This window comes from Hippichthys cyanospilos, chromosome 8 (genome assembly GCF_059441005.1).
Source record: "Hippichthys cyanospilos isolate Australia breed blue-spotted pipefish chromosome 8, RoL_Hcya_1.0, whole genome shotgun sequence".
Lineage (NCBI taxonomy): Eukaryota > Metazoa > Chordata > Actinopteri > Syngnathiformes > Syngnathidae > Hippichthys > Hippichthys cyanospilos.
In genome coordinates, this window is record NC_142376.1 from 14,395,975 (window position 1) to 14,422,952 (window position 26,978).

Below are 26,978 nucleotides of genomic sequence, written 5' to 3' on the forward strand. Positions count from 1 at the left end.
ATATATATATATATATATATATATAAAACACGCATGAAAAAGGACATTTTTTTTAGGAAAGATTAAAATTAGATCAATTAATTACAGATCTCAATGTCTGTTTTTTGAATTGTTGATATCACTAGTTCACTAGTTTTAAGTCCAGAAGTGAAAAGTGACTGTTAACTCATTGTGGTGGCTGAAATGAATACAATACAGCAGGAAAAAAGCCGTCACAAAAGCATAGCAGAAAAGATGCTTCTGTGACCCACATAAAGGATGGAATGGTTTCTATCAGCTTTTCTCCAGATTGAAGCGCGATGGAGGCCATAGTCACATCCGTCCCACCTTTTTTTTGGCTGCAATTTTTATTCCATTAAATATGTTGATAAGCAGTAGAACTCTTGGGACTGCGTGAGTGTTGAAACGATTTCACTAGAGAGTGGTACACTACATTTGAGCCATTAGAAAGATTAGGCAAGTGCTGCTCTCTTCATGCAGCCCAAGTACAAGCAGCACGTACTGTGCGTCTCCTTATTACTAGCACCACTGGATCATTGGGAAACAAATACGGATTCGAAAAGATTTGTTCTGCGGTAAAACGAGCACTCCCCTTTGTTGAAATAGGCCAACGTGGCACAAGTGGCCAAGGGAAAGTCTACATTTGAAGTCAGTGTTAGGATAGCCCATCACGTTTCGCTCCTGCGACGTCCATCCTCAGTTTCTGGGCTGGGAGTTGAACTCTTGGCAGATGTTTTGGATGATCTTGGGTACGAATTTGTACAGGTTGTCAAATTCATCCACGAAGAAGGAGTGCTCCTTGTCCGGGTCGGTGGCGATGTACTCCAGCTCGTCCTGGGCGGCCCAGGCGATGCCGATGGAGTAGGCGATCACACCTGGAACGCAGATAGGCTCAAAGACTGACGCGCAAGGCCCCACGCGGTGAAAAGTTAAAACCCTAATCCTAACCCGAACAGAGTTATGCGTTTGATGCTTTGAGTACGATCTGGGCGGCGGGGCTTTTCTCGAGGAGAGAATAAGACAGGACCTGTTCCCGTGCTGGCCCCATATTATGTTTGGTGGGGCGTTCGGGTCATGATTTTTCCCAACCCCCTAACCTCAACCGAAAAATAAAAGAGGAAATACAACTAAGTCGTGAAATCCAAAAGATGTACTTTTTACGTTTTTTAGCGTCTAGGGGTGTCAAACGTGTTTAAGCTTGCGGCTTACATGGAGGAAAATCTATTCCCAAGAGGGCCAAACCAACAAAATCATGCTCTGTATTTATATAACTTTGAAACAACAACTTAAAAAAGAAAAAAAAACAACTCATTTTCATACTTAACATTAAAAAATCATCTCATCTCCCGGATTAAACCCATTTGTGGCCCAGAAGCGACCATGACCAAGCGACCGTATGTTTACACGGCATGATTTAGGGTCTAGGAATGCAATGCATGCAATGGCCCTTGTGGGGACCATTTTGTTGGATCCTCAAAATTCAGACATTGGTCTTTTAGTCAGAATTTAAAGTCATAATTAGCATTTTTGCGGGCCACGTAAAATGATGTGGCGGGCCGGTGATTTGGCCCCCTGCGCCTTGAGTTTGACACCTGAGGTCTAGACAATTCATCCCCAACACACTTTATACAATATTTTTTGTTTTAATATTTGGGTAAAAGACTATCAAAATAGTTAATCCTACTTTATGATATAAATACACGGGTAAAGGGCTGTCTGAAAGTAGCCGGCACAGAAGGAGTGAAATCATTTGAAAAAGCATATGCCGCAAAACAACTTTGCCGGACTTAAGAGCCGTTTTTACCTTGGCTGTGCACAGCCAGCGCAGGTGCTCTGACGTCATCATAGGAGCGCCCATCTGTGATAACGATCATAATCTTGCGTTTGTTGGGCTTGGACTTGCTGAAGAGTTGCTCGGCGGCGTAAGTGATGGCAGCTCCCGTGCTGGTGCCTCCGCTCCAGTAGTTGATGCGTTTGATGGCGTCGAGCAGCTCGGCCTTGGAGTTGTGCTGGCCGAAGGCGAACTCCAGCCGCTGCTCGTAGGTGTACTGCACGGCGCCCACTCGCGTGTCCGTGTCGGAGATCTCAAACTCCCGCGTGATGTTGGCCACAAACTGCAGCACCGTGCGGAAGTTGCCCGTGCCCACGCTGCTGGAGCCGTCGATGACGAAGGCGATGTCGTTGGCGTTCAGGCAGGTTTTGCTGCAGACCAGTCGGTCCGTGTCGCACACTCGCTTCACCAGAGGCTGCGCGCTTTTCCTCAGAGCGAACCAGCTGGACACCGGCAAGGAGAAGAAGCCGTTTGTGCGACACACAGCCTGCGGGATCGCAAGATGCAACGCTTTCGTGAAGAGGTCATAACAAAGTCGGGACAACACTTAAGTTTGCCGTCTCTAATGCAGTCCTTCTCAAATAGCGGTGGGGGGTTGTATTTGACCGCGGGGCCAGCCAGGCTTTGCTTTCACCGTGCAAAGTGAAGTTTCCCAACTACGCCATCAGGGGGAGCAGTGCTGCTGGCGCTCTCAATGATAAACATACAGGAGCTAAAAACTTAAAATTGCTGTCAACAAAACCCTCGAGACATCATGCAGGAATATTTAAGAGTAACGAAAAGAAACGCAGACATTTCATTGCCAACATGCCCAGTAATTATTACTTTATTTATATGATACAGAAAAAAGTTTTCTACCCGTGGGTTAACGTTTAATATTATTTATAGATTAAATATTTTGTTTTTCTTATTATTTATTGATTAAACATTTTGTTTTAGCATCAGACAGTTAAGTTGGTCAAAAATGTTTCTAGTTCAAATAAGGATTGACATATTTGTTTAATTTCAGGCACTTTGATGCTCCAAGTATTTTTTTTTTTCAGTTTCAGACTAACCTGTAATCTGTGTAAACCCTGGAAAAGTCGTTATTTGTTGAGGGTTGACGTGTTTTTTCTCTTTGTTAATCTAAAAAGGAAAATTTTACCTGTACTTACTGTATACAATGTGCATAGATAATCATCTTATTTATAGACACTGGGGCAAGGTGTATTTTCTCTTTCCTGGCGGGCTTTACAAAAAATATTTGAAAAGCACTGCTCTCAGGTAAATGGATTAAGGGCTGCTCCTTCTAAAGTGTGGAACAGTCTCAAGCACCATCTCATCCCATGGCCCATCAGGCATCTGCCCTGTATGCCAGGTGGCCAGTCCAGCCCTGAACGTATATAATCAGCATGAAATCTGAGCCAAGATGAACACAAAGCTGATGTATATGTCGAGGTCCAAAGATTTTGAGGCCAATACAATTCCAATATTTAATATAACTAAACTGGTCACCAACTGATCAGCCGATTGATTATTAACTTATTAAATCCCAAAGACATATTTAGACGCCTTCGCAGAGTCCAGACATTCAATCCCAGGTACTTAGACTCTTGAAAGATATGCAAAAATATATCTTTGAAATTTAATGTTAAAAAATAAAACGATGAAAATAACTTTTTTATTTTATCATTTATCCCTTACGACATTTAAAATATGAATTACAGACAGAGTATTTGATTGTTGTACATCATGTTGTTGTAAGTCTTTGTTCAAATGTACAACTGAGGGAAAAATATATTTTTTCAAATGTGCCTATTATGGGAGTAGAATGTTGGAAAGCCATTATATTATGCTAGAAAGTGTTCTTGGGTGAATGAAAAAAGAAAAAATGGCCAAAAAAAATCACATTCTTGACAATTTAAAATGCCAATAAATTCTTTGTCTATATCTCACTGGCATGGATAAATGTACAAAGATAAATCGATCTTTTACGACTCACTGTACCATGAGATAGTTAGGAATCACTTCTCTGTAGTCCTACCTTGTCCACAAAATTGGCCTCCACTAAGTTTTGCTTCTCGTTGTCATCGGCACCCTCGATGGTGACAAAAAAGATGTTGATACCAGACTCTCTCGCCAGCCGAGACGCCTCCTCCACTTTATCCGTAGGCCAGCCGTCCACCAGCACCACGGCAACGTTTGGAGCGCCGCCTCGGTTCCCGTTGGCGTCGCTGAAGTAGAACTTGTTGATGTAGGACAGAGCTTTACCTGTTTCGACACCAGGGGGCAGAAACGGAAAGGAAGAGTGCACCCAACTTTGTGGATTGTTCTTTTCTCGAAGAGCCATTGTGGTTGTTAGCCATTCATAAACACATATAGGCAACACCTCTCTATGGCATCTTAAATTCATTTAACAAATGTTTTTGGAAAGTGTTTGGAAGTCTCGAGCCAAGATATGAACCCATAAAACTGAGCAAGAAATAAGAGCGTGCACACGCCAGGCAGATAAAAGTGCTATTTCTAAGTCTTGCCAGTTTCCTGTCCATGCATACGCTGTATTTGACACAGTAAAACCGTAATCAGCAGGCCTAGCCTATTTCTTATACAAGTCCACACGAGTATGTCGATAAATTACACAGCACCAGCTTTTACATGGTGTTATCCTGTCATTAACAATAGAATAGACTCCACGCTGGTGTAAAAATGGCATAACAGAAGTCGCTTTGTTAGGGACTTTTATAACTTCTTACTCGTTTGCAGGATTTGAAAATAAGCGAGCAAACAATGCTATTTGTATCCGCGTGCAACATTTAATGCCACATGTGGTAGACGCAAGTCGTGCTCAATGAAAGCCCCCACAAATCTAGCCTCCCACAAACCCTCGCCCTCCTCTAACCAATTTCTTTCTGGTCTGGGCCAAAGAAAAACACTGTTTGCAGATGCAGGACTGTAATTTTAGATCTAATTCTATCCTTGCATGTGAAAAAAATGCCCTTGGCTCATAAACCAAACAATAACAGCATCCCTTTCGCTTTCACACTTTTGAGTGGATCAGGCACTCACCCACATTGGAGAGGCCCCCCTTTTGAGCAATCTTGCCGATGCTCGTCTTCACATCTCTGGAGTTGGAATAACTCTTTAGGCTGATCTCTGTCACAGCGTCGTCCCTGTGCACCAGGCAACAACGGGCACAGGATGTTTTCTCCCATTCAAAAATGCTTGAATTTCTGCTTCGGGAGAGCGGAAGACTAACCCGTATTGAATGACGCCCATCATGGGTCCTGCCGCGCCAATGTTGATGACCTGAGCCACCTCAGCCAGGAAGTCCTTCTGGATCTTAAAACGCCGCTTCCCGATGCTCCAGCTGCCGTCCATCAAGAAAACCAGATCCACCTTACATTCTAAAAAATACATTTTTTATAAATGTATTTTTACAAATTTTTACAAATACAAAATTTCAATCAACATGACCTCGTGGAGCTATAACAGAAAAAAAATCAAGACTTCTCAAATTCCAAGTGAATGAAGAAAAAGAAAAACGATCCAATACCGCAGGGTTCCAACCTGGACCGGTCAACGTTTGGGATTTTTATTGGGAGGCAGGGGTTGAATTGCAAATATCAAGTGCACATAAAATATGAGCCCGATACTTTACCTTTGAGGCTGCTGTCTTACAATGTACACAAATTACATTGATTAAGCTATTACATCACTGAATTACAAATGCTATTCATTTCAATACAAAACGTTAATTAGATGTGAATGAGTACTTATTAATGCAAAACCTTTGCGCATGGCAGTGTTTCTCAATTATATTTTGCCAAGGAAAGAGAAAACTGACGCATGCAAAATTTCCATAATGCTTAAAAGTGCCATACTGGATTTTAAGATGAAATTGACTCTACTTAGAATCCGAGTTTTGTTTCGTAAAGGCTGTGACTTCTTCTATCACTGTATTTTTTCCCCAATACAACATAATACTTAAATTGAACTCCAATAAAAAAAAATAATATGAAAAAAATGCAGGTTTTGCATACTGTTGGTTTATTCAGCTAAAACAGTTGTACTCGTGAAGGAACATAAAATCCAATTGGGGAAAAAAGGTATTGCAGTACTCCAAAAAAATATTCTCTTACCTGGGTCTCCCTGTGATACAGGTTCAGGTGCTCTGGGTGCAGGTGCCTGCTCTCTCATATTGAAGCCTGCAATTCAGAGTGACACTTCATCAAATTCCAACCACTATGGCAAGAACGTTTTTTTTGTCCATGCTTCTTCCATTGTTGTACAATCGCATTTGGGCATTTTGTTGAAATATTATTAGGAATACATCAAGTACATACATGACAAATATAATGGTTTGTTCAGCAACAAGGTGAGTGTGCTCATCAGGTAGCCCCCAAGGACCACTTGGGTGGCTCACAAGCATATTAAAAAATATATATGCCATTTCCTAGGAATGTTGTAGAAGTGATCATTTAAAAACGTCACACTTTTAAAGATACAGTATATGCACACACAGAATACTGTTGTTTCCCATAATTTGTACCATTGTACAATCACATTATGATGAATGGTATAAAAGGATTGCAGTAGGCTATATAATTATTGCTGATACAACCTTAAAAAATATCAGGTTATATAATTAATTGATCTAATTAATTGTTTTTTAATCACTCAAAACGTTCTAATAAAAACCCTCATTTTTTCCCATAAAAACAGCATGAAAATTATTTGTTTTTTATTTTTATTTTTTTTATAAACACTCATTTAAAAAATGAATACAAAAACAACCACAGTGTTATGAAACCGTATCTGTCCCCTTCCAGATTTCTGTGTTTTCTCACTGGCAAAGTTTTCATTTCATCCAACCAATCTTACTATCACACTCAAGGAACAGTATATGATGCAGTTTGTAAATGATAATTTTATTTACCATGGTGGGGACTACAAACCTATCTGACCCTATGTAAAAAAGCAAATATTTCTACACAGCACTATAAGACGTACTCATTTTGGAATAAGGTTGATTTCCAAATGATCTGGCCTTTTCTTCCTAAAGCATAGAAATGTTAACAAACGTCATAAAAAGCAAGAAAGTTAAGTTGTCATGGAATTTTCCCAAATAACAGCAGCTGTCTACTTTCCGGTGTGTGGATATGTGTGGGTTGGGTAAACATGAAATCAATAAGGGCTCGCTTTGATCTGCAAGCCATCACGCTGTTTGACATTATTTCAACATCCCTTCAATTACAAGCAGGCCACAAAGCCAGATGCTTTTCCCTTGGACAACCTCAGCGTGGTTTGTACTTACAGTCTACCCCGCTGACTTACTTGGTGCCAGGACAATTGCACTGAGAGCCAAAAAGAAGCAATACTGATAAAGATCTCACCTGATTCATAAAGGCTTGCGTCCGGCCTCCATTCATCCACTGTCTCCACTGCACAGATGATATCGCACACAAGCAAGTCACTACCGGCAATACTCACAACTGACTGGGCATGAATATATGTCACGTGTCAATTAAGAGGATCTTTGTGGTTGTCATGTGTTTTGTCCAAGCTGATGCCTGGCTGGATACAAGTAGGTGTTTTGCAGCCACGCTGACCGCTGCTCACCTCTCGTATGGGTTGTATCCAGCGGCGCTTGGCGGTTGCCATTCAAGTCGGTGGCTCGGGAAACTAAAAGGAACACATGTTCAGTCATCGCACCACCGTGACACGTATCTCATGCCAAGTGGACGATTCGGCCCACTCCCATTGGCTCCTGCTCTCATCTGGACGTGTGGCGGAATTTTAATGCTGCATGCTGGGAAGGAATTTGCTTCCTTTCAAGATGTCTGTTCTGGGCGTCATCAAACAGACGGAGCTACAACCTGTAATCGGGACGCCTGGGCTGTTTGCTCAACTGTTTGGGCCTTGCCAATGAGCCATAACTGAGTCTATAAACAAATGAAATGAGTTTTCCTTCTAAAGTACTTAAGTTCGACATGTTGGAAAATTGAATTATTTGACCTTGCGCTCAGAGCTACCGAATTAACCGGGTGCATTGAAAACAAATGTTAAGAAATTATGTATTCACCATACAGTGCTGGAATGTTTTGAAGCTTTACAGCATTCAAAAAATATTTGTATATTTCAATTTTTGAAAAAGAGTATTTTGTTGCCAATTTCGTAAAGGGGTTGTTAATCACATATACTGACAAGACAAAACATCGTGTTAAGCGCCAAGAGAATCATGTTTCTTGATTACATATGTTAACTGTCACGCTATGTTACCAAGCGTCCTGTTAGAGTGTAGTAAATAGTCTGTTAGCACACAAAAATTGTTGCAGTAGGGAGCTCTGACTTATTCATTCTATATGTGTGAGTACACAAGGTTTTGTAACCTTAAATGACAGCCAAAGCCTCACACAAATAATAATATTCAGTTTTTAACTTCAGGCTTTGAACCCTGTACTTTAGAGTGATGAAAATTTGTCCGTAACATTGTCAGAATGTTATGAACAATGGAGTATTGGAGCAAATATTTTGACTTTTTAATGTCTTTTTTTGCAATTTCTTGTAACATTTTTAGCACAAGCTACTCATTGACTATATAAAACAAATAAATCATGAGTTGGGGTATGGTTTATTTTCTCATGGATGCATAACTAATTAGACCCTCCCTTCAAATCAAGAGCTGTTTCAAACACACATAACGCGAAAATCTTCCGATCAAAATCGGAACGAAGTAGTTTAAATGCGAACATTGAGAAACATAATGTAGTATTTGGACGATTACAAGAGCCTAACCTGCTCAAATGAGCTAACAAAAGCAACCCCCGAGACCTGTTAGTTCCCTGTAGATAGAAGAGAAAACCACTTACGGTATGATCCAAAGTTATAATACCAGCGCTCAAAGTCTGAGATATCAGGCCTGTGATCCTGAGCTAGAGGAGGATGGTTTGAAACCTGTTAGTATTCCCACAATGAACTTCCAAAAGGAACGCACGCATTTCCATGGCTGTGATTGGCCATTGCCAATTCCAGACCAGTGAAAACGACGGCATTGTGCAGAATGACACCTCACATGCAACAAAACTGCGGCCTGCTAAATGTCCCTCTTCCACACGTCATGTTACAATTTGTACTTAGAGCACCAATGTCATGCGCTTTGACTGGCCCATTCAACACATTCATGTGTCACGCACGCGTCCAACTGTATCAGTCACATGATCATGCATGATGCTGTCTGCGCATGCAGCATGCAACGATACAAGTCGACACACAATTATGTGCCACACTTACCTGTCATTTCAGGCGTGTCCGTCTCACTCCATGTGTATCCTGAGTCTGGCGCTGAATAAATAACATCTAAATGTACAGCAAAAGGTTGCAATTAAAGTGCTTATCCCTTTACGAATGATTCCCCGTCAAAACGCAGTTCTACTTCCACATGTGCATTCATCAGAACACCGATGTTCTGGACTTTGTTGTGGTACCTGATGAACGTCTGGCTCCAGGGAACCAATCAGGACGAGGGAAGGATTGAGGGGCCCAATCCCTCCTTGGAAAAACTGTGCAGAGGAAGATGAGAAAGCATGAGGGAGTGCATACTTGTGACCTCCACTAAAGCCTGGCACGTCATTAGTGGGGTGTACACAAGATGTTCAGCCTTGAGTTGGACACGAAGCATACTGTAATAACTCAGGCAGCTGAGCCACTAAGGTTGTTTGCACTACATTAGATGGACACAACACTCATGTGCACATGAGCTATACAGTACTTACCAAATTGTCTGTCTGTGCCAATAAGTTTCATCCTCCCCACGATGAATACCTCATTGTGGATGTCTTTGTGCAATGAGTCTGTTTGTACATGTTCCTCTGTTTCTGTTTAGGTCTCTCTAATCTTTGGTAATTGTAATTTGTTCCCTAACAAGATTGTTATGGTAAATAAAAGAGATGAAAAAACAAACACTACAATTAAAAGAACTTTTCTGTTGACAAAATACTGTACAACCAGTGAATATGCGTTAAGGGAAGTCGAATCAGATACTGATTCACCACCCAATCTACTTGAAAACAAAGTGAAAAAAAACAAAACATAATTTCTTACTCATTAGTGCAATTATTTCATGTTAATACAACACTTAAAGTTTACATTTTAAAGTTTACATGTAACTAAAATGTTCAGTAACTAAACCAGACACCAGAGTTAATTCATCATCATCCCCGCTCCGCGTTGGCCGGAGTGTTGATTTTCAAATTAATTCACCATTCTATTGATCATATATTTGATTGTTAATATTAATTTTAATAAACTATTGTTTCCCTTTGACTTAAATTTAGAGTAAATGCTGTATAAATAGCTAATTTGAGTACAGCATAATTGTACATTTTCAACCGGGTTTTATTGTCCCCTAGTGTCCGGCAACCTTAGCATCTGCCCTTCTCACCTAATGGGTGAGCCGGCCCTGCATCCGTTCTGAGGAAATAAGATCAAACTTTACTTTATTATACAATACTTAGTAACCTTGAAAAAATATTGTTGGCCACATGGCATAATTGTCGAAGTCAAACATATTTCTACGTTCTCGGAGTATATGAGAAAACGCAATTTTTATAATCTACATTGTTATTTGTTATTGATATTATAACAAAAATCTCAACTAGATGTGTGAACGAGCAAGCAAAAGGGAAAAGACCCCGCCTGCCCTTCCCCCAAAAGTAGTAAAATCAATGTGTGTTCCAATAATTGTCTTTTTTCTTGTTGTTTAATAACTTGAAATAGGAACTTGTGCTATGTGGCCGACAAAATATTAAACATAAAACTAAAACTATTACTAAAACAAAATAAAGAAAGAACATTTTCTGAAAAAGAAAAACTAATTAAAAGTAACACTTAACTAATAAAACTAACAGGATTCAAGAAACCAAATGAAAACTAACCATAAATTAAAAATACAAAATTATGATTTCCCTGGTGCTAACCATGCCAACAGGCGACAAGAACATGGCCTTGTGTATGTGAACTAATTGGAACATTCGTTTAGAGAAACGTAGGTTAAATCCTGCATGGTTACAGCAACTGTTTAAAGAAGAGCAAAACGTTGCATTTGTCTGAAAGAACTCAAGCCACTTCCCTCCCTGCTTGGATGGGTAGCTTACATAAGCACACGGCCTGGGCTCACGGTTTCCCATCCGCTCACTGGAGCGTGGGAGTATATTATTGTAAAGTTAGGACAGTATAGACAAAGCAAAGATTAACTTAACACCCAGTGGTGTACAGCGGACAGCAGTGTTATTGTTTTGCCCTGATGGTGATGCACTGAAATGATCCAGATAAGTTTGCCACATCATAACCACGACAGTGGTCAAAAGGTCACAGAGTACCACATTTTGTGTGTGCATGTGTATTTTTCTTTAAAATCCAATTCCATTTTCAAAGCCACTTTAAAGCCTTACATGAATTTTAAAATTCGTGTCAGCACAACTTTATATTGCTGATATTATCTACTATTAACAAGACACGATGTTACTTTAAGTACTTTATTTATAAGCTGATGAAGATGATGATAAACATTCCCAAATTTTGAATGATGCATTTCATTGATATTTGCATAAACTGTAGAATTTTCAAAGGGGTCAATATTTGTCTTTGGTGAGAAAAAAAATACAATGTCATAAATCTTCACTATCTGAGAGCTTCATCCTCTCTCCTGAAGAAACAAAGTGATCCCTCACACCTGGCTGATCTCCACCTCTGACCTTCGAACTCAGCCTTAAGAACGTTCCTCGCGGGCGTCAATAAAATTTTACTTTATTAAACCCAAATTGCCTCCCTACTCCAGCTTTAACTGTCATTACTGCTCCTAATAAACTTTACAAGACAAACATACCTAGACATTTTATTATCATGAAGATGGATCTAATCTAGGGATCAATAGTGTTATCTTCCAAACAAACAAAAACAGAGGCACTTCCACTCAAAGACAAAGCGTCCTCTGGTTTGAATACAACAAGGGAGTAAAACCACATTGTATGCAAAACCGGATCTCCTTCTGCAAGCATTTGCACAGAACGGGAAGAGGCCAAGCCAGATGGATTCTTTTGGAAGGTACAATTACTGTATTGAGAGAGCGCCTTTCTCATCGTCTTATCTTCCGTGCAGATATGGCACGAGATGAATGCTTTTTATCTCCATGTCACTCATCTATGAGGCACTTAAAGCTCATTTTTCAGGTCTCTGCCTTCCACTGATGCACGGCATCAAACCCCATTCCCAGCCACATTATATATGCATGCCATAGAAGTTGACATTTATCTCGATGTAAATTCTTCAACAATATATCATACAGTGAGATCAGAAAAGTGCGTCTTTACACAACATATAAGTTACTAGAAATGTGTAATGTCACTTTTTCAGATACTGCCAGTATGAATATACAACTCTTTAGTGCTTTTGATAACACAAAATTTCACCTCCAAAAAAACACACATATTTTTATTTAAAAAAACAAAACAACAACTATATATGACAGTATAGCATTTTTGCTTAAAATTGCACGATATTAATGGCAATTTTCTCTGAATTTAATTTGGAATTTCTAGTTCAAGATCGTAAAACTGCAACGAGAGCGGTTGATACCAGAGCGACTATCAATAACCTGAAATAAGTCCATGTATTGGCCTGATATATTTGGTATTGGTGCTCGCCCATCCCTAATTAAAGGCTGTTCCAGATGCTTGGGGCACATTTCAAGTCTTCAGATCTACTTAAGTATGAATGGCAGTTAAGATAAAACTGGTACTATTTTTAAGCTAAAATCATTCAAGTTGGTGTTATGCTAATGTTTTTTCCTCATATGCTTTCAGATCAAGTAATGGCATTAAATAAACCAGAAAAGGCATTTCGCGCTCTTGACTTTGCAAAAACTGAATTTTGGACACCTCGTTCAACATGCATTTCATGTATTCAGTGCATTTTCTGTAGCTCTTCTGTTTGATTTATGGGGGCTCTGCTTAAAGACAGTCCAAATTGGCTCAACTGTATTCTCTCTTAGCTTGGCAGAAACTTTTACCATGCCATCTCAATATGGACTTTCTTTCTGGCAAGTCTTTTCGGAAATAGTGTGTGAAATGCAAGTTGAACAAGGGTCCATGATTCAGTTTTTGTAAATTCAAGGACACAACGCCTTTTCTAGTTGAGTAAACGCTATTACTGGTTCTGAAAAAAAAATGTGAAAAAAACAATTAGTATAACAAAACCATACTGAATTTAGTCTTATAATTGTACGGGTTTCATCTTACTACCATTCATAGAAATGAAGACTCGAAAGTGCCCAAAACGTTTTCATTTACATGTAGATATGATCCAGGGTATTCACATATAAAAATTGTATTTCCATATAATTTTCTTGGTCTGTGGCACAAAAGAAACACATACTGCTGTTGTCCTTTTGATGTAATTGTCCAAACAACATATTTACCACTTGCTATGGGTGATTTGTAAGAGCAGAGAGAAAGTTGCCCCAAAACAAATACTGTAATACTAAAATATGGAACGCTAGTGTGCCTGCTGGTACTCTTGAGTCACTTACCGGGATTGGCTTGGCTCATGACTGGGGTCCGCTCCTTTGGGGTGGCCTGACCTCTGTTAAAAGCTGCTAGGAGCAATAAGAAACAGAAAGAAGAAGAAGATAAAGTAGAAAACATAGGGAGCGGCGTGAAGACAAAGAAAGGTTAAAGAGGACGCAAAGCCTGGAGACGACATCCACAATTGCAGCTGATCGATTACTGTATTCGCTTATCCTTGACATCAGAACACAGTCAAGGAAAAACATTACATTACTCCAATGCCAATAGGTTTTATTCTTTTAATCTTGAGAAGTGAAAAGCTGAATTTGAGGATGCGGCTGAGGACAGATGCTACTGGGCTACTGGGAAAGGAATGTGAGCTTGATTGGGCGGATTAGTGGCAGGCTTAGGGTGAGGATAGCAGAGTATTATGGGTGTGGACATCAGGGTCACGCTTACAGCATCTTCAACATTCTTGTTCCAGAAACACTGACCTTCACTTACATTCCACATTGGTCCCATCATGTAGGCTGTACATTCTTTACATGTGTGCATTCTGTGTGTACAATATATGGGTGTCTCTACAATGAGGCTGACCTGGCCCAAGTGGAGAGGATGACGGTCTCCTCAAAGGCGAACCTGCCTCTGGTCTGCGCAGACCTGAAAGTGTACACAAACAACATGAGATCATTTGAAATTACACTCGAAAAACAGCGATAAAAGTAACGTATTTTAATTCACTGGGGATATTCAAAAGCTTCTATTAACACGACATTTTTATATGGGTTTACATTGCATGGTACTTAGGGGTTGAATATGAAGCAATCTGAAAACAGTCATTGAAAGGTATTGAAGATCACACAACAAAAATATTGTGGCACAACTGTGGCTCAGCAGATGTGTTGAAAGCGGCAGCAGATGTTCATGCAAAGTTTGTGAATTACATCAATTAGTATGAAGGAGAAAAGGGGAAAAGCATCAGGATTATCCAAATATTGTTTTTTACAGTACCTGCATTGTGGCGCTGTGGGTATCTATTCGGATAGGCGCTTCCACGGAATACTTAAAAAAAAACATCATGATATAGTCAATTTTTTTGCCACATGTGGCATCAGGGATTTTCCAAGAGCTGCAGTCATCTACCTTGGCTGGGGCTCTTGCCTTGAGCACTCTGTGATTGTCCTACATCATTATTGGAATAACATACATAAATATATTTAGACAAAAATCAACGCAACTGTGTCAGAATCCACCACCAACCAGGTTATAATCATCTCAAATGTTGCAACCATGCCATATTAAAATCGAGTTGTCTACACTACACAAGCTTTTTTCACATGACATAAAACAACGTCAGTATTTAAAACAAAAATGTTTAAGTGGGGAGGTCACTTGTCTATCCTTCACAAAGAGCTTTTGGGAAAAAGGGAAACGTTTCTCTGCATTTTTTTGTTCCATCTCGAACTAATGTGAACAAAAGGTGCTAGAAGTTGATAACATTTACTGTGGGATAGGGCTGAACTATTAATCAAAATTTAATTTAGCTTTTGGCCTCTCTCGATCTTTACAACGTTATAATCGAAGAAAACCGATTCATTTGCAGGACGAAACTTTAGTTTACAGGATCTGACATTATGCAAGACCGGAAGTTGCCTGAATATCCCATGTTTGGTAACGCAACTAGTTTGTAGCATATGTGATTGTTCATTCCCTGGGCGTGCTTTAATATGTTAATGACATCATAGTTAGCGTTTTATACAAACCAAACACACAAGAAAATTACGCATACTGTATATTTAAACATAAAACATAGTTTTTAAATCGTAAATGCTAATGCTAAAGTCAAAGGAGGATTCCATTGTAATGCTAAAAGGAAATTAGCATGAATTTCAAGAGTGATAGGCGTTCAAATAACGAATAATGCTAAAGTCAAAGGAGGATTCCATTGTAATGCTAAAATCAATCAATCAATCAATCAAATTTTATTTATATAGCCCTAAATCACCGAAGTCTCAAAGGGCTTCACAGAATGAAAAGAGGTCATACAGAGACATCTTTTCAATGTAAGGTACACAACAGCATCCCCTGTCAAAGCTCCCAGAAATAAAAGGAAATTAGCATGAATTTCAAGAGTGATAGGCGTTCAAATAACGAATACACAAAAACTGTGGAAACATACGCACAGGTAAGTTAAAGTGACTCTTCCCAATTTGTGAAAAACGAGTTGTATTAATGGAATTCAATCTTAACTTCTCTATTCTGAGGAAAGTATTCTCCTGCTAAGTGTGGACTCCATCCCTGCACGTTGATTCCAAGAGGCCAGAACGCGCAGGTACTGTCGGCATTTGTTTTTGATTGTTGCATTATTTTCTCCTTGTCCTTTCATGTTTTATATAATGTTCAGTTTTCAATGATTCTTGGATTTTCTCTAAATTCCAAAATACAATATGTGAGGACTTTTTGTGTGTTTTTTTCCTCAATCATCCCACTGAGGATGCCATCCATTCAATTATCTTTTTTTTGTCGTGAGTGTCCTCATTAAGGTTCAGTAATTCAATCTCAACTATTCACAAATAATGAAACAAAATTTCCTTAAGTACCCTTTCATTATGACTTTGTACTCTTCCACTGAAAATCGAATCTAGCTTTAGTCAGTTGTCCAACGGCATTGTGAAAAAGGCTTTTACTGAAAGGCGCTACGAAGAAGCGAACACGCAATGTTTGCTACAGATTATTTTGAGAGGCTGGTAAATGAGTTTTACCCCCACCACCACCACCATTATGTAGCATCACTGCTTCACTCACTTGAACTTGCAGCTGCTACAGAGGCAAGGTATGGGTGGCCACTGCCTAAATAAAAGAATCACAAGTGGAGCAAGAAGAGAAAACATTATGAATTGAAATGAAAATTGTTCCAAGGAGGTTTTCAGTCCTGTGACCCACATACTGTATTAGATTTTAGCACACAGCACCTTTGTGCACTCACTGTGGCGGCTTTTGTTACCAACTGTTTCATCATTTTTACATATATCAGAGGTGGTGAGAGGTGCAGTCAAATGAGCACTTAAGTCAGTTAGTCAAATGAGCAGCACAAGTGCATGACAGTGCAGCAGCCATCTGTCATGACAACACTTGTAATTAGCTGCTGTCATCACATAAACCAAGGCCTGTTTTGACCAAAAAAAAAAAAAAAAAGCCTACACGCTGCTTTTCAGATGTTAGTTTAGGCAGCACTTTGGATCTTGTGTGTGGATTGGATCAGTAGGAATAACCCAATCCTTCACATAACATGCATTGATCCATCTGAAAACACACAACACAGGCAATGATTCATTGAGGTCACCTGCATCTCTGATTTTGTGCACGGCAGCACGGGTTTTGAGAGTGGTCGGGGGCGGTGGAGGAGGAAGTGTGGTGGTGGTGGTGGTGGTAGTGGGAACCTGCGTGGTGGGAACAATGGTGGTAGGTTCAGGAGTAGTGGTGGTGGGTTCAGGTGCTGTTGTTGACGGAAGTGCAGTGGTAACCGCGGGGGCTTTGTCCTTTTGACCTGACAGGAGATGACAAATGAAGGCTGACTTATGTAAGATGGATGTGCACAAATGAAAAGCATCATCCGTTGCTGCAGTCTTTGAGTCCTTCTTGAAATTCTTCGAAAGATGAATGACGTTATAACTTTCTGTTGAACTAACACTGCCTAACATAAAAATCTTATTTGGACTAAAATCATTTGTCGCTGTTTCTAAGCATCAAAGTTGTACTAATCTGTCGCTCAGGGAGCTTTAAGTGACTTTATAGAATGACTTTCTACGAAATAAATGCTCATTTCGAATTTGGGAAGCTCTCTTTTATGTTTTTTGTTTTGCATGCATACATGTGTGTAAAGCATCCACATACTTGTCTTCACATAGGTTGGTCTTGAAGGAACAAAGTCAAGGGTTGATGGGTAGATCACACCCTTCTTGGGCTTCCCTTCTAAAAAAAACAAAAAACAACAAAAAAAGACAGCAAAACAAATCAAGTATGTTTAGGGTTGTCTTATATTGTGTTAAAAGAAAACATTAGGCGGCATTATGACTACCTGTCACAACAAAGGATTCCCTCCATTTTGGAAGCGAAAGAGAGCGCACGCCATTGGAGTTGCTGCCTTTGTAGGTGTTCTGGCCTGCCATTTTCTTTACGATCACCTTTCCTCCCGAATTATTGATGACACCACTGTTGGTGGATATGTATCTCTTTTTTAAGCTTTCTCTGTAAGCCTTCATCGTCATTATCATCATCATTATCAGTGCAGCTTCTACCTGTGGATGGCGGCGTTGCAGATACTGGAGATGGAGGCAAACACACCTGTGCCATAAACCTGTTGCTTGGTCTCCCGACAGTGCGAGGGGCATTTGACGATGAATTCCGGGAGACTAATCTTTCCGGCTCTGACGTCACACTCGATAGCCGGCACCACTGTGAACAAGGGGAGATGTGTGCATGCAGTATATTCTAGTTACCTCTTGTTTGAACAACATTGCAATCACTAAAACGATGAGCCGATTATTTGTAGAGCAGATACACGGATTAAGCAGATTGTAATAAACAATTCATACAAACAGTTCATTGTTACTACATTACTCAAAACAATGTCACTCAGGATTTATTTCTTGGTCTTAGCCTGTATTATAATTTACTCCACTGGATGACATTACTTTAATGATAATAATGCTTACAGTGGTCATTTCAGAATGTAGTGTACATGAGTAGTAATTGTGCCAAAATTCACCACCCGCCATTTCAGTATATTACTATTATTTGCACCTGCTATAACAAATCAATTCAATACTTAGTTTTATGGCAACAAGGCACTTTGGACACCTTCTCAGCCCATACGTCAAACGCAAAGTCAGTGTTTACATTATGAAGTAATTTATACTGTAAGGATTGTGTTTGTGGGGTGGTGAAGAGAGAATTGACAGCAGAGGAGCAAGAAGGTGGAACAAGCCACATTGCAACTGACAGAAATGACACTTTGTGTGTCAGTGATAACTACCTTGCTTTGGTTTCTTGGTCTTTGGCCCATTCGGCTTGGCCCAACAAGCATGGGAAAGAAGGAGCACTGTGTATGAAATGGAGGAAGATGCTAATGACAACATGACACTGGCTTTTTGTTTACATAACTGTCGTCAATGTTTTGGCATTAAAGAGGCAGCAGTGGCATCATAAAAGCATACTGTAACTCGAATCAAAACGGTGAAACAGCAAAACGCTTATTGTTATTTATTTATTTTTATCTTGGCTGTGATGTTCTGTCTTATAACACACAATGAATGTTGTGAAGCACTACATGAGACCGGGTAGCTTGTTGAACAGAAACATGCAGGCCCAGCTCTAATTGCAGCAACAATGTCTGGCATATGGATGAGGTTTTTTTTGTTGTTTTTTTTTGTTTTTTTTTTAATCATTTGTTTCTATAGCAGTCAGTGGTGCAAAAATGCTGGTTACATTTGATAGATTTGTATCCAAACATATTGTTTGTGTGTGGGTTTTCTTAACATATACCTGAGACCTAACCACATGTTTTTTTCCCCTTAATGTGTTTATAATCCATCAATTTATTTTCTGTACTTGTCATATTCCTTAGCTCCTTTTATATTAGTATTATTGGCATACAGTATGTGGTGGTGCAGATATGCTACTTTCATCTCTTCTTACATGTGCATTGCTTGTTTTATATTTACATATTTATTTTTGACATCTATACCCAATGATGGCATTACATAGGTTTTAATTACTTTTGGTTAAAACTTTTAAGTCTGGAAATGGGTTGATTTTTGTTTTTTTCAAGGTTGGTTATGTCAAACAGTATAACTTAATTTAAACTCTAAATCAGATGTTCTTGAAATGTCGCAAGCCTCTTAATAGAACAGAAAGAGAAATACAAAAGGTTCATTGACTGTAAAAACACTAGCATGGGTGTTTTTGGACTCAAAACGTGGGCTGAACGCAACATTTATCCAGTACAAAGGAAAAAGGAAGAAAAAAGTTTGACTGAAACATTATGTAGCCTGCGAGACCTTGTAACATTAACTCAACTTACAGTAAAATGCCAGTGTAGAATTGTTGTGTGTTTTGGCATGAGTTACAGTGTGTTGATGGATATTCCAATCTGGCTAAAGCTTCGCTTTTGTAGATGTATTCCAATTTAGACGTACGTTCCTTTATATGAAGTAAGAGAAAAGTAATGCATCTCACCAAGGCAGATGACAGATGTCCTAAACATGGCTGGCTGTGTATTGGGTCCGTGGGCCAGATGTCCTTGTATAAACCTCTTGAAAAGTGAACAAAAACAGAACATTATTGCTGTAACAATGAAGGTCGACTAAGTAAACTTCTCCCACTGAGCTACACTACTTGAAGTGTACCTGGACTGGAACTACACAGGATGATTCAATCCTGTATAGCATGAGTTCTACTTCAATGTATTGACCAACAAACAAAAACAAGAGGCTCCACACCTCACAGCTAGCGCTTGATCCAAACTTGTTTGTAATAAAAGAATACAAATGATGTCAGACTCAATTAGAGAGTAGTACAAACAAAGTTAGAGTTAACAGATGACGCCCAAAATCAGATGGCCTCTTTGTTTTACGGCGACGACCACATCAAGTTAAATTCCAGTGAGATGCAATGTTTAATTTTGCCTGTCTTTTGTCTGGCATAAACAAGAACAGAAATGGGATTCCAGACTGCAGGTCAGCTGAAGTATAGATTATAGCCTTGATAAGCAGCTACTTTCCCCTGCTTTTCACCTACAAACTCTTGGAAGAACTCACTGTTTGTGTTCCCCATTAATGCTGGAATGCTGTACCTCCCACAAAGTGGATTCTTATCACACACAGGTCAATGTGAAGTGCCAATGTGACCATTTTAGGATTAGTCACAAAGAGGCTCTCTGTTTTTGAAACACAACATTCTTTTGATAAGACTAATATTTTGATCGATTTTGATCTAAAGGCATGCGTCACCACGTAATCATCCAGCAGCCCGTATGTCACAGGTATAAATAAAAAAGAAACGATGTAATCTTAATCCTAAAAATAGCAGCAGTGCTTTTGATGAAAATAATAGTACAGTACTATACATTACCTGTTATATATGCGCTGCAGTTAGCTTTTTGTCCTGTTGTCATACGATCTACCAATACTACTTCGCAATTAATCGGTCGATTGCGATCGGCACATTGAGCCCCCCTGAGATAATGGGTAGACTAGAGAGGTAGATAGTAATAGGTAGATGAGGGGTGTCCAATCTCAGTCCTCAGGGACCAGTATCCTTCATGTTTTCCAGGTTTCCTGATTCAAATGATCAGCTGAATACGCTGCATTTAACCCTAAACCATGCCCAACATTTTGCTCTCTCATTCATGAGCACTGACTTGATTTTTCCACTGCACTGCATTTTGACATGGAAGTCTGATGACTTCTTCTGCATGCTCAGAAATTACCACTGATGAGGCGAATTGAGCAAGCTGGGGCAGATAAAACCACTGCTGCTACTAAAAGGCGGGCCAGCAGTGGGAGTGGAAGGACAATTCATCACACTTTGCTCAGCGGAGTCAGCTACTGTATGGTACTTGTCAGTCTTTCTAAAGTCACCCAAGCTTCCACAGTTGAGCTCTCGTTGTCGTTTGCATACCATTCAGGCAAAACAAATGAATGATAATGATGTAAAAAAAAATATTAGATGCCTCTCTCTCCACTCACTGCAAATCATAGCATGTCCCTTGGCTAACTCCCTGGGGAATTTCCTAAACAGTAGATAATAGATCATAAAGAATCATGCTTTCACTCTATCTCCACGGCACACATGCAAGAAAGAACAAAAAAAAATGCAGTGAGCAATGAAGATTCACATACTTGCCCAGCATAAATCACAAACTATGACTTTATATAGAGTGGAGCTGTTACCTGTCTGTTCTAAACTTTTTATAGGGCTAGGCTCACAGGCCACTCAAGCAGATCAATCCTTGGATGGAGCAAAAATGAAAAAAATGATTTCCCCCTCTACAGCAGAAGGTGAAAGGTTCTGTTCAAAGGGTTCTCACTCATTTTGCTGTAAACCTGTCAGCTCAGACAGGCCACATTGTTGGAGGAATTATAGCACAATTCCCATAAGGGTAACCCCTTGCCAGCAAAGTGGATTAAGAGTGCGAAACAGACTTTAGCTTGCTTCCCATGCTTTCTTGTGTACTGCATGACACTTGGAAACAAAAACTTGCAAACGTATTTTCATTAGTTGTCTTATCAGCTGGAATCGGCTTGTGCTCGACAAGAAACACCTGGCAGGGAGCTCTCAGGTGTATAGATGCTACAAACAGGATGTAGTTGCAGCTGCATGAGGCCTATTTCAAAGAGCAACCTAGTCAAAAGGTTATCAGTCTGCATACACCTGCATGTTACATACTAGAGATGCTGAAGTTTTTTTTTTTTTAATGCATTCCTGCTCCTTAAACAAGTACTAAATCCTCAAACCAAAAAAAGCTCATGACTGCAAAAGTGCATTTTATCCCATGGCTGACCACTTTATTTGCTCGTTTTTTTTTTCTTCTTTTTTTTTTCTTGCCAGGCGTTGCCAGTCCAAACAGGAGTTACTCAAGTGCCTTAGTAACATAACACTGCACACACCTGCATATTAATCCTATGGTTGGTGATGGTACAGATATACACGCACCAACCAGGGACATGCAGGCACTGCGAAATCCCAACATTCCCTGCTGTCACAGTTGTATTGTAAGCGCGTTGGTGCCAAGTGCTGTATCAACAAACCAAGTGAGCGCATCATGGGATCACGTCTTTATAATAGCATCGAACAAACATACTTTTACTGGGTCAGCAATTTGTCATAGGGTAAAATGCTTTATTCTATTAATGATGATACACATGATCTATTTAACTGGGGTTTTAGTCAGTTCCATACGTATTTGGACAATGGCAGTGTTTCTTGTGTTGCTTTTATACATCAGTACAATGGATTAAAATGTGATGGAACTCCAACCTCTCAGCTTCAATTTAAGAGAGTTCACATACATTTGTATTTGACTATGAGAGACTTATAACCATATTGTTGCCCGCTTAGTACGTTTCCAAGGTTTAATTATGTATACTGACAGCAGCATACAGTTGTGAATGTAATCATGTATTTTACAGCTGAGTTTCAAGTGCAGCTCATGATTTATTCAAGAGGAGTTTGGAATAGAAAATGAGAACGTTTGGGACACCCTAATATGGAAGTTATCTTAAAATCCTCAAGTGCCCACGGGTCCTGTATGGCGATCAGGCCCAGTACAGCTTAGAATACTCTAATACCTGGCACTGCTTTCCGTGCAAGCCACAGCCTGCTCCAGTCTGCTCTTGGACATTTTGTTTACACACCAACTTTTCCTTGATCAAACTTGGCAGACATGTCAAATATCGTGCAGAGCAAGAAATGTGTGCAATGCATGAATAGGGGAAAAAAAAATCTCAAAGTTGATCCTTTCAATGTAAAGGTTGACGTGAGGGAAACAAATCTCCACTCTTGAGAAGTCTTTTGAATGGCTGCCTTGGACAATACAATTCATTCTATTTAAAAGTAATTCAGAAAAGCAAGATGATCTTATGTTTAAAACACAAGTACACAAAACAAATATAAAATGTTGGAAGCGTTGAAGAAAACAACCATTATGATAAAAATGTAAATGAAAAATGTTTTTAACTTTTTTTATAGGTTAAACAAAATGCTGATAAAAATTGAAAACAGTACAGCCCGGATTATACAGACAGTTCCTCAAATGAATGCGAGTCAATTACGCACACGTCAGAAAGTAGAGCCTCCATTTACGCAGCAGCCAAGAGCCAACAAGTTATGGAACTGCTTGTTTGCGCTCCAAATTTGCCCTCATCCACCAAGTAATTAAAAATAAATTTACCCAATGAGTTGAAGTAATCCCGCCGCAGCGCACCGTCGCAAAAGTAAATCCTTACACGCTAGTTTGTCGTCTCCATTCAAGTGAGAGAAGCCTTCACCTGGACTTTTTTACTCGTGCGTGATCCGAGCTCCTCATTAAAAGTGGAGAAGTGGATGGGGCGAGAATTTCTCCTCATTTGCCCGTCCCACTTGAGACACGCACGTTCCTCGCTCACGCACAAAGAGGATGCGATGACCCTGCAGCCGTGCAGCGCACCGCAAGCATCTCCTTGTTAACTGGCGAGTATTTGTTTACTTTTGTTTTTGTTGCACAGGGGAGAAACCATATCTGCGCTGTGTCTTGGCCTCTAAGTGCACTCTCGCCACAGTCGTTACTCCTCCTCTTCCACTTGTACACACACATACACGCGCACCAATCAACACCTATTTGACAGACACACTTCAATTCCGCTTAACTGTCGGCTGCTGTGGTCACATTACACGTACATCATGCCCCCCACACGTTCACACTCTTGGAGGGTGTACCAGCGAGACTGTTGAGTATTTCATGCACACACACACACACCCACGCACACACATACACGCATTCATACATACATATGCACACACATGCATACATACAGTACATACATACATACGCACACACGTATACATACATACATACTATACACACATAGAGTACATTCATACAGTACATACATACAGCTGACTAAAGAGACCAATAATAATAATAATAATAATAATAATAATAGGAGCATGTTGCACTAGTGGTTAGCACAACTGAGTCACAGTTCTGAGACTGAAGGTCAGATTCTGAGTTCCGACCAGGCTGTGGGGAGTTTTAATGACCTTTTTATAATTACATTGGTTTTCTCTTGCTGCACTTAAAAATGACACAATTCGGTAATTTTGTGTGAGCAATTTAGCACTACAGGAATGGTTAACCCCTTAACCAGCACAAATCACTTTTCTGGCACTGGTCTTTTCATTTTGGGCCATTTATCCAGAAGGACCATTAAAAGAAGTTCAGAAGTGGCTAATATTGAGAGCTGGTTTTGCTCACAATTTCACGTTCTAATGTGTCGTTCAAAAGATTAAAACAACAACTCATCCAAAGAAGCCTAATGGGCCTTAGTTTGTGCAAGAAAATTCAATTTTTATGAAGTCCTTCCACAAAATTAGAATGGAAGTGTGGTGCGCAATGAGTTTGATACAAATGTATGTGGTACTGTGCTTTCTGTGTGCTTGTCATTCTTGCGTAATTCTTTGTCATTACTTTGGCTTTCTCTCACATTCCAAAAATACAAATTTGAGGCTCATTGAAGACTTAATTATCCAATGATGTTGATTGTTAATTGTAGTTTGTCTATACAGTATGTGCCCTGTGATTGGCTATTGTGTGTCCTGCCCCATTAGCTAGGATTGTGATTGAGACAAATGGCTGCAACATAATGAGTCTTGATTCTATTAAGTCTTAAGGTATGTTTTTCCTCAACACTTTTGCCAGACTGATCCACTGAAACACTGATCCCCCTGACAGTGTCAATAAAAGCTTCTTCTTTGTGCCACAGACATCAGACCCACTCGGTCTGGCATCCCTCTGAGAATGCGCGATGTAGGAAGCACGTTAGCATGGGAAGCCGGAGGCAGCATGTGCATGAGTGCCATCACATACTTGGGATGAGTTGGAGACAGTTTCCAGATGTTTTGGTGCCACTGAGCAACTTTGTTTAAAGCTGCATACATTTTGCTCTGACCCTTGAATCTACACTTTGAAGGTTTTGTGCATACAATTTTATAGGCACAATATCATTTCATTTGCAGATCTTACCTGACATGTATGAATACACATTTTGAACTGAATGATGATTTGAATGATTACAGACAACACAAAATGACTCTTCAGACAGAAAATAATTTACTGTAATGTACTGATTGTAATGAATATTACGTCCATTAAGATAGGCAAAACAGACATTTCTTAATCTTCCCTCAAACTTCAAGTATAGGTTCAAGTAAATCAGTCTTTAGAGTCTATCACAGCAATACTCTGAAGTTTCAATATGCGAGGGCAAATTAATATTGAAGATCCCTTGTGTGTCAGGTGGAGGAGTCCGAGGAGGACTATTGACTCCTGAGTCACTGTCAGGATTGTATTGCATCACTTCTTTTGCTGTGTATTTGGCCTCTAGAAGAGGAAGTGGAACCGCTGGGGGTGTCGCCCCAGCCTTAAGCTTGATGTTTTTAAAGCGTTGCAGACGGATCACATCCCTGTTTTCCCCAGCGCACGGCAGGAGGGTACACACGTCCTTACGAAATTTGGAGCTCATGCCAAAATAGATGAGCGGGTTGTAGAAGCTGGCCGACTTGGCGAAGAGGCGGGTGATGATGCTGGTTGTGCTTGGCACATGGAAGCCCCAGGCAGACCACATGGACACTACTGCGTACGGTGACCAGGCCATGATGAAAGCTGTGCAAATTACAATGGAAATCTGGAGGAAGGAAAATGAGATCACTGTAGTCATGATTACGAGAAGACTAAGAAATAACACTGACTGATCTGACTGTACACTGTACAGTAAACCAGATGAAGCAATATGTGGAGAAACTGCTAAACTGCTGAATAAAATAATGGAAAAAGTGAACACGCAACCTATTTGGAGCAAACTTGTGTGGCACAATCACTTTTCCTCTGAACGGGTCTCCAAAAGAAATTGCCAGTGGCTTCAGAATGTGGGAGGATGGAGTGCACAAGCAAAACCCAAGCTCAAATTCCACCCAAGAAAACCAGAGAAAGATTTGAACCTCTAACCTCAGAACTGAAGTAGACATGCTAACTAATAGACCTAGCATCCTGCTGTGATGGGCACTTACAAAATAATACCAAGTTGAAAATTAGTGCGCCCTTTTTGGGGTGTTGGCTTACCCTTGTGACATCTCTTTCCACCATTCTTTGGCGGGCGGTGAGGTAGCCTTCGGCTGACATAGCATTAGTGCTTTTGACAGTGTTGATGATTGAAACGTAGGAGGAGAGCATGATCATCACAGGAATGAAAAAGCAGAAGATGAGAATGGAGATGATGTAAGACTTGTGGATGGTGGAGTAATTGGCTTTGGACCAGTCCACTTCACAGGTCCCATATCCTCGATCTGGAATGTCAGCCGTGAAATATCAATCATATGAAGTAGACTATCTTTGAAGATTAGTATCCCGAGTCTACAGACCTGTATAACTTCCCCAGCCCAGCAATGGTGCAATGGACCAAAACGCTGCTCCAGTCCAGATGCAGATCAGTGATATTGCAATTGTGTTCATGCTGATGCAGCAACCTTTAAAAGGAATTAACAGGATAAACATTGAATTAATTGTCTCCAAGAAGCTATTGTATATGAGCGAAGGTAAATCAGATACATGGACACACACACACACACACACGCACACAATTTAACATGGACAAATCTTGGCTTTGTTACCAATTCCAGAATGTGACAATAAATGATCCAGTAGGTTCTTTCTTATGATAATAACCCCAGGAAAGACTAAAGAATAAAAAAAAAGAACCTGTATTTACTTGGTACACGAATCTTTGTGTTCTTTCGGAAAAAACACTTGTCCATGTGAGACCCACTTATCATACGTCAATAAGTCATGTGAC

General features: G+C 39.9%; 2 protein-coding genes and 1 long non-coding RNA gene across 8 annotated transcripts in view; 1 reads left to right on the forward strand and 2 right to left on the reverse strand.

Moving 5' to 3' along the window:
• LOC148420266 (vitrin-like) lies at positions 1-23,626 on the reverse strand. Of its 6 annotated transcripts, none has more exons than XM_088421338.1 (23): positions 23,379-23,626; positions 19,609-19,684; positions 18,407-18,472; positions 17,670-17,826; positions 17,450-17,583; positions 17,266-17,343; positions 16,715-16,918; positions 16,177-16,221; positions 14,515-14,553; positions 14,383-14,433; positions 13,969-14,031; positions 13,395-13,460; positions 9,295-9,369; positions 9,101-9,166; positions 8,680-8,742; positions 7,430-7,492; positions 7,204-7,251; positions 5,950-6,015; positions 5,067-5,214; positions 4,877-4,980; positions 3,855-4,081; positions 1,805-2,318; positions 1-875 (listed from the first exon to the last, which is right to left on the reverse strand). In XM_088421338.1, exons 2-23 carry the CDS (start codon positions 19,634-19,636, stop codon positions 697-699), a joined length of 2,484 nt encoding a protein of 827 aa, XP_088277464.1. In that variant the 5' UTR covers positions 19,637-19,684; positions 23,379-23,626; the 3' UTR covers positions 1-696. The 6 variants fall into 6 exon arrangements, with proteins under 6 accessions (XP_088277464.1, XP_088277463.1, XP_088277465.1 ...); XM_088421337.1 differs by having other exon boundaries at positions 23,324-23,626; XM_088421339.1 differs by having other exon boundaries at positions 13,395-13,457; positions 23,324-23,625.
• The window catches only part of LOC148420267 (uncharacterized), a 19,018-nt gene continuing 7,515 nt past the window's right edge, over positions 15,476-26,978 (forward strand). The window contains exons 1-2 of the long non-coding RNA XR_015866387.1: positions 15,476-15,556; positions 15,641-15,703. This is a non-coding gene — a long non-coding RNA (uncharacterized LOC148420267). The remainder of the gene's footprint in view (positions 15,557-15,640; positions 15,704-26,978) is intronic.
• opn6a (opsin 6, group member a) overlaps positions 25,218-26,978 on the reverse strand; it is a 5,739-nt gene continuing 3,978 nt past the window's right edge. Inside the window, exons 4-6 of the mRNA XM_088421347.1 lie at positions 26,548-26,652; positions 26,249-26,472; positions 25,218-25,814 (exon numbers count right to left, since the gene is read on the reverse strand). Coding sequence (XP_088277473.1) covers positions 25,350-25,814; positions 26,249-26,472; positions 26,548-26,652 — 794 coding nt within the window. The 3' untranslated portion in view covers positions 25,218-25,349. The remainder of the gene's footprint in view (positions 25,815-26,248; positions 26,473-26,547; positions 26,653-26,978) is intronic.

Excerpts from the sequence above, each read along its gene's own strand:
- LOC148420266 (XM_088421338.1), bottom strand. The coding sequence starts at position 19,636 with ATGTTTAGGACATCTGTCATCTGCCTTG. Across the intron at positions 17,584-17,669 it reads TGCAACGCCGCCATCCACAG|TGGTGTCATCAATAATTCGG; the intron begins GTAGAAGCTGCA and ends ATCCACCAACAG. Across the intron at positions 14,434-14,514 it reads AGGCAAGAGCCCCAGCCAAG|TATTCCGTGGAAGCGCCTAT; the intron begins GTAGATGACTGC and ends TTTTTTTTTAAG.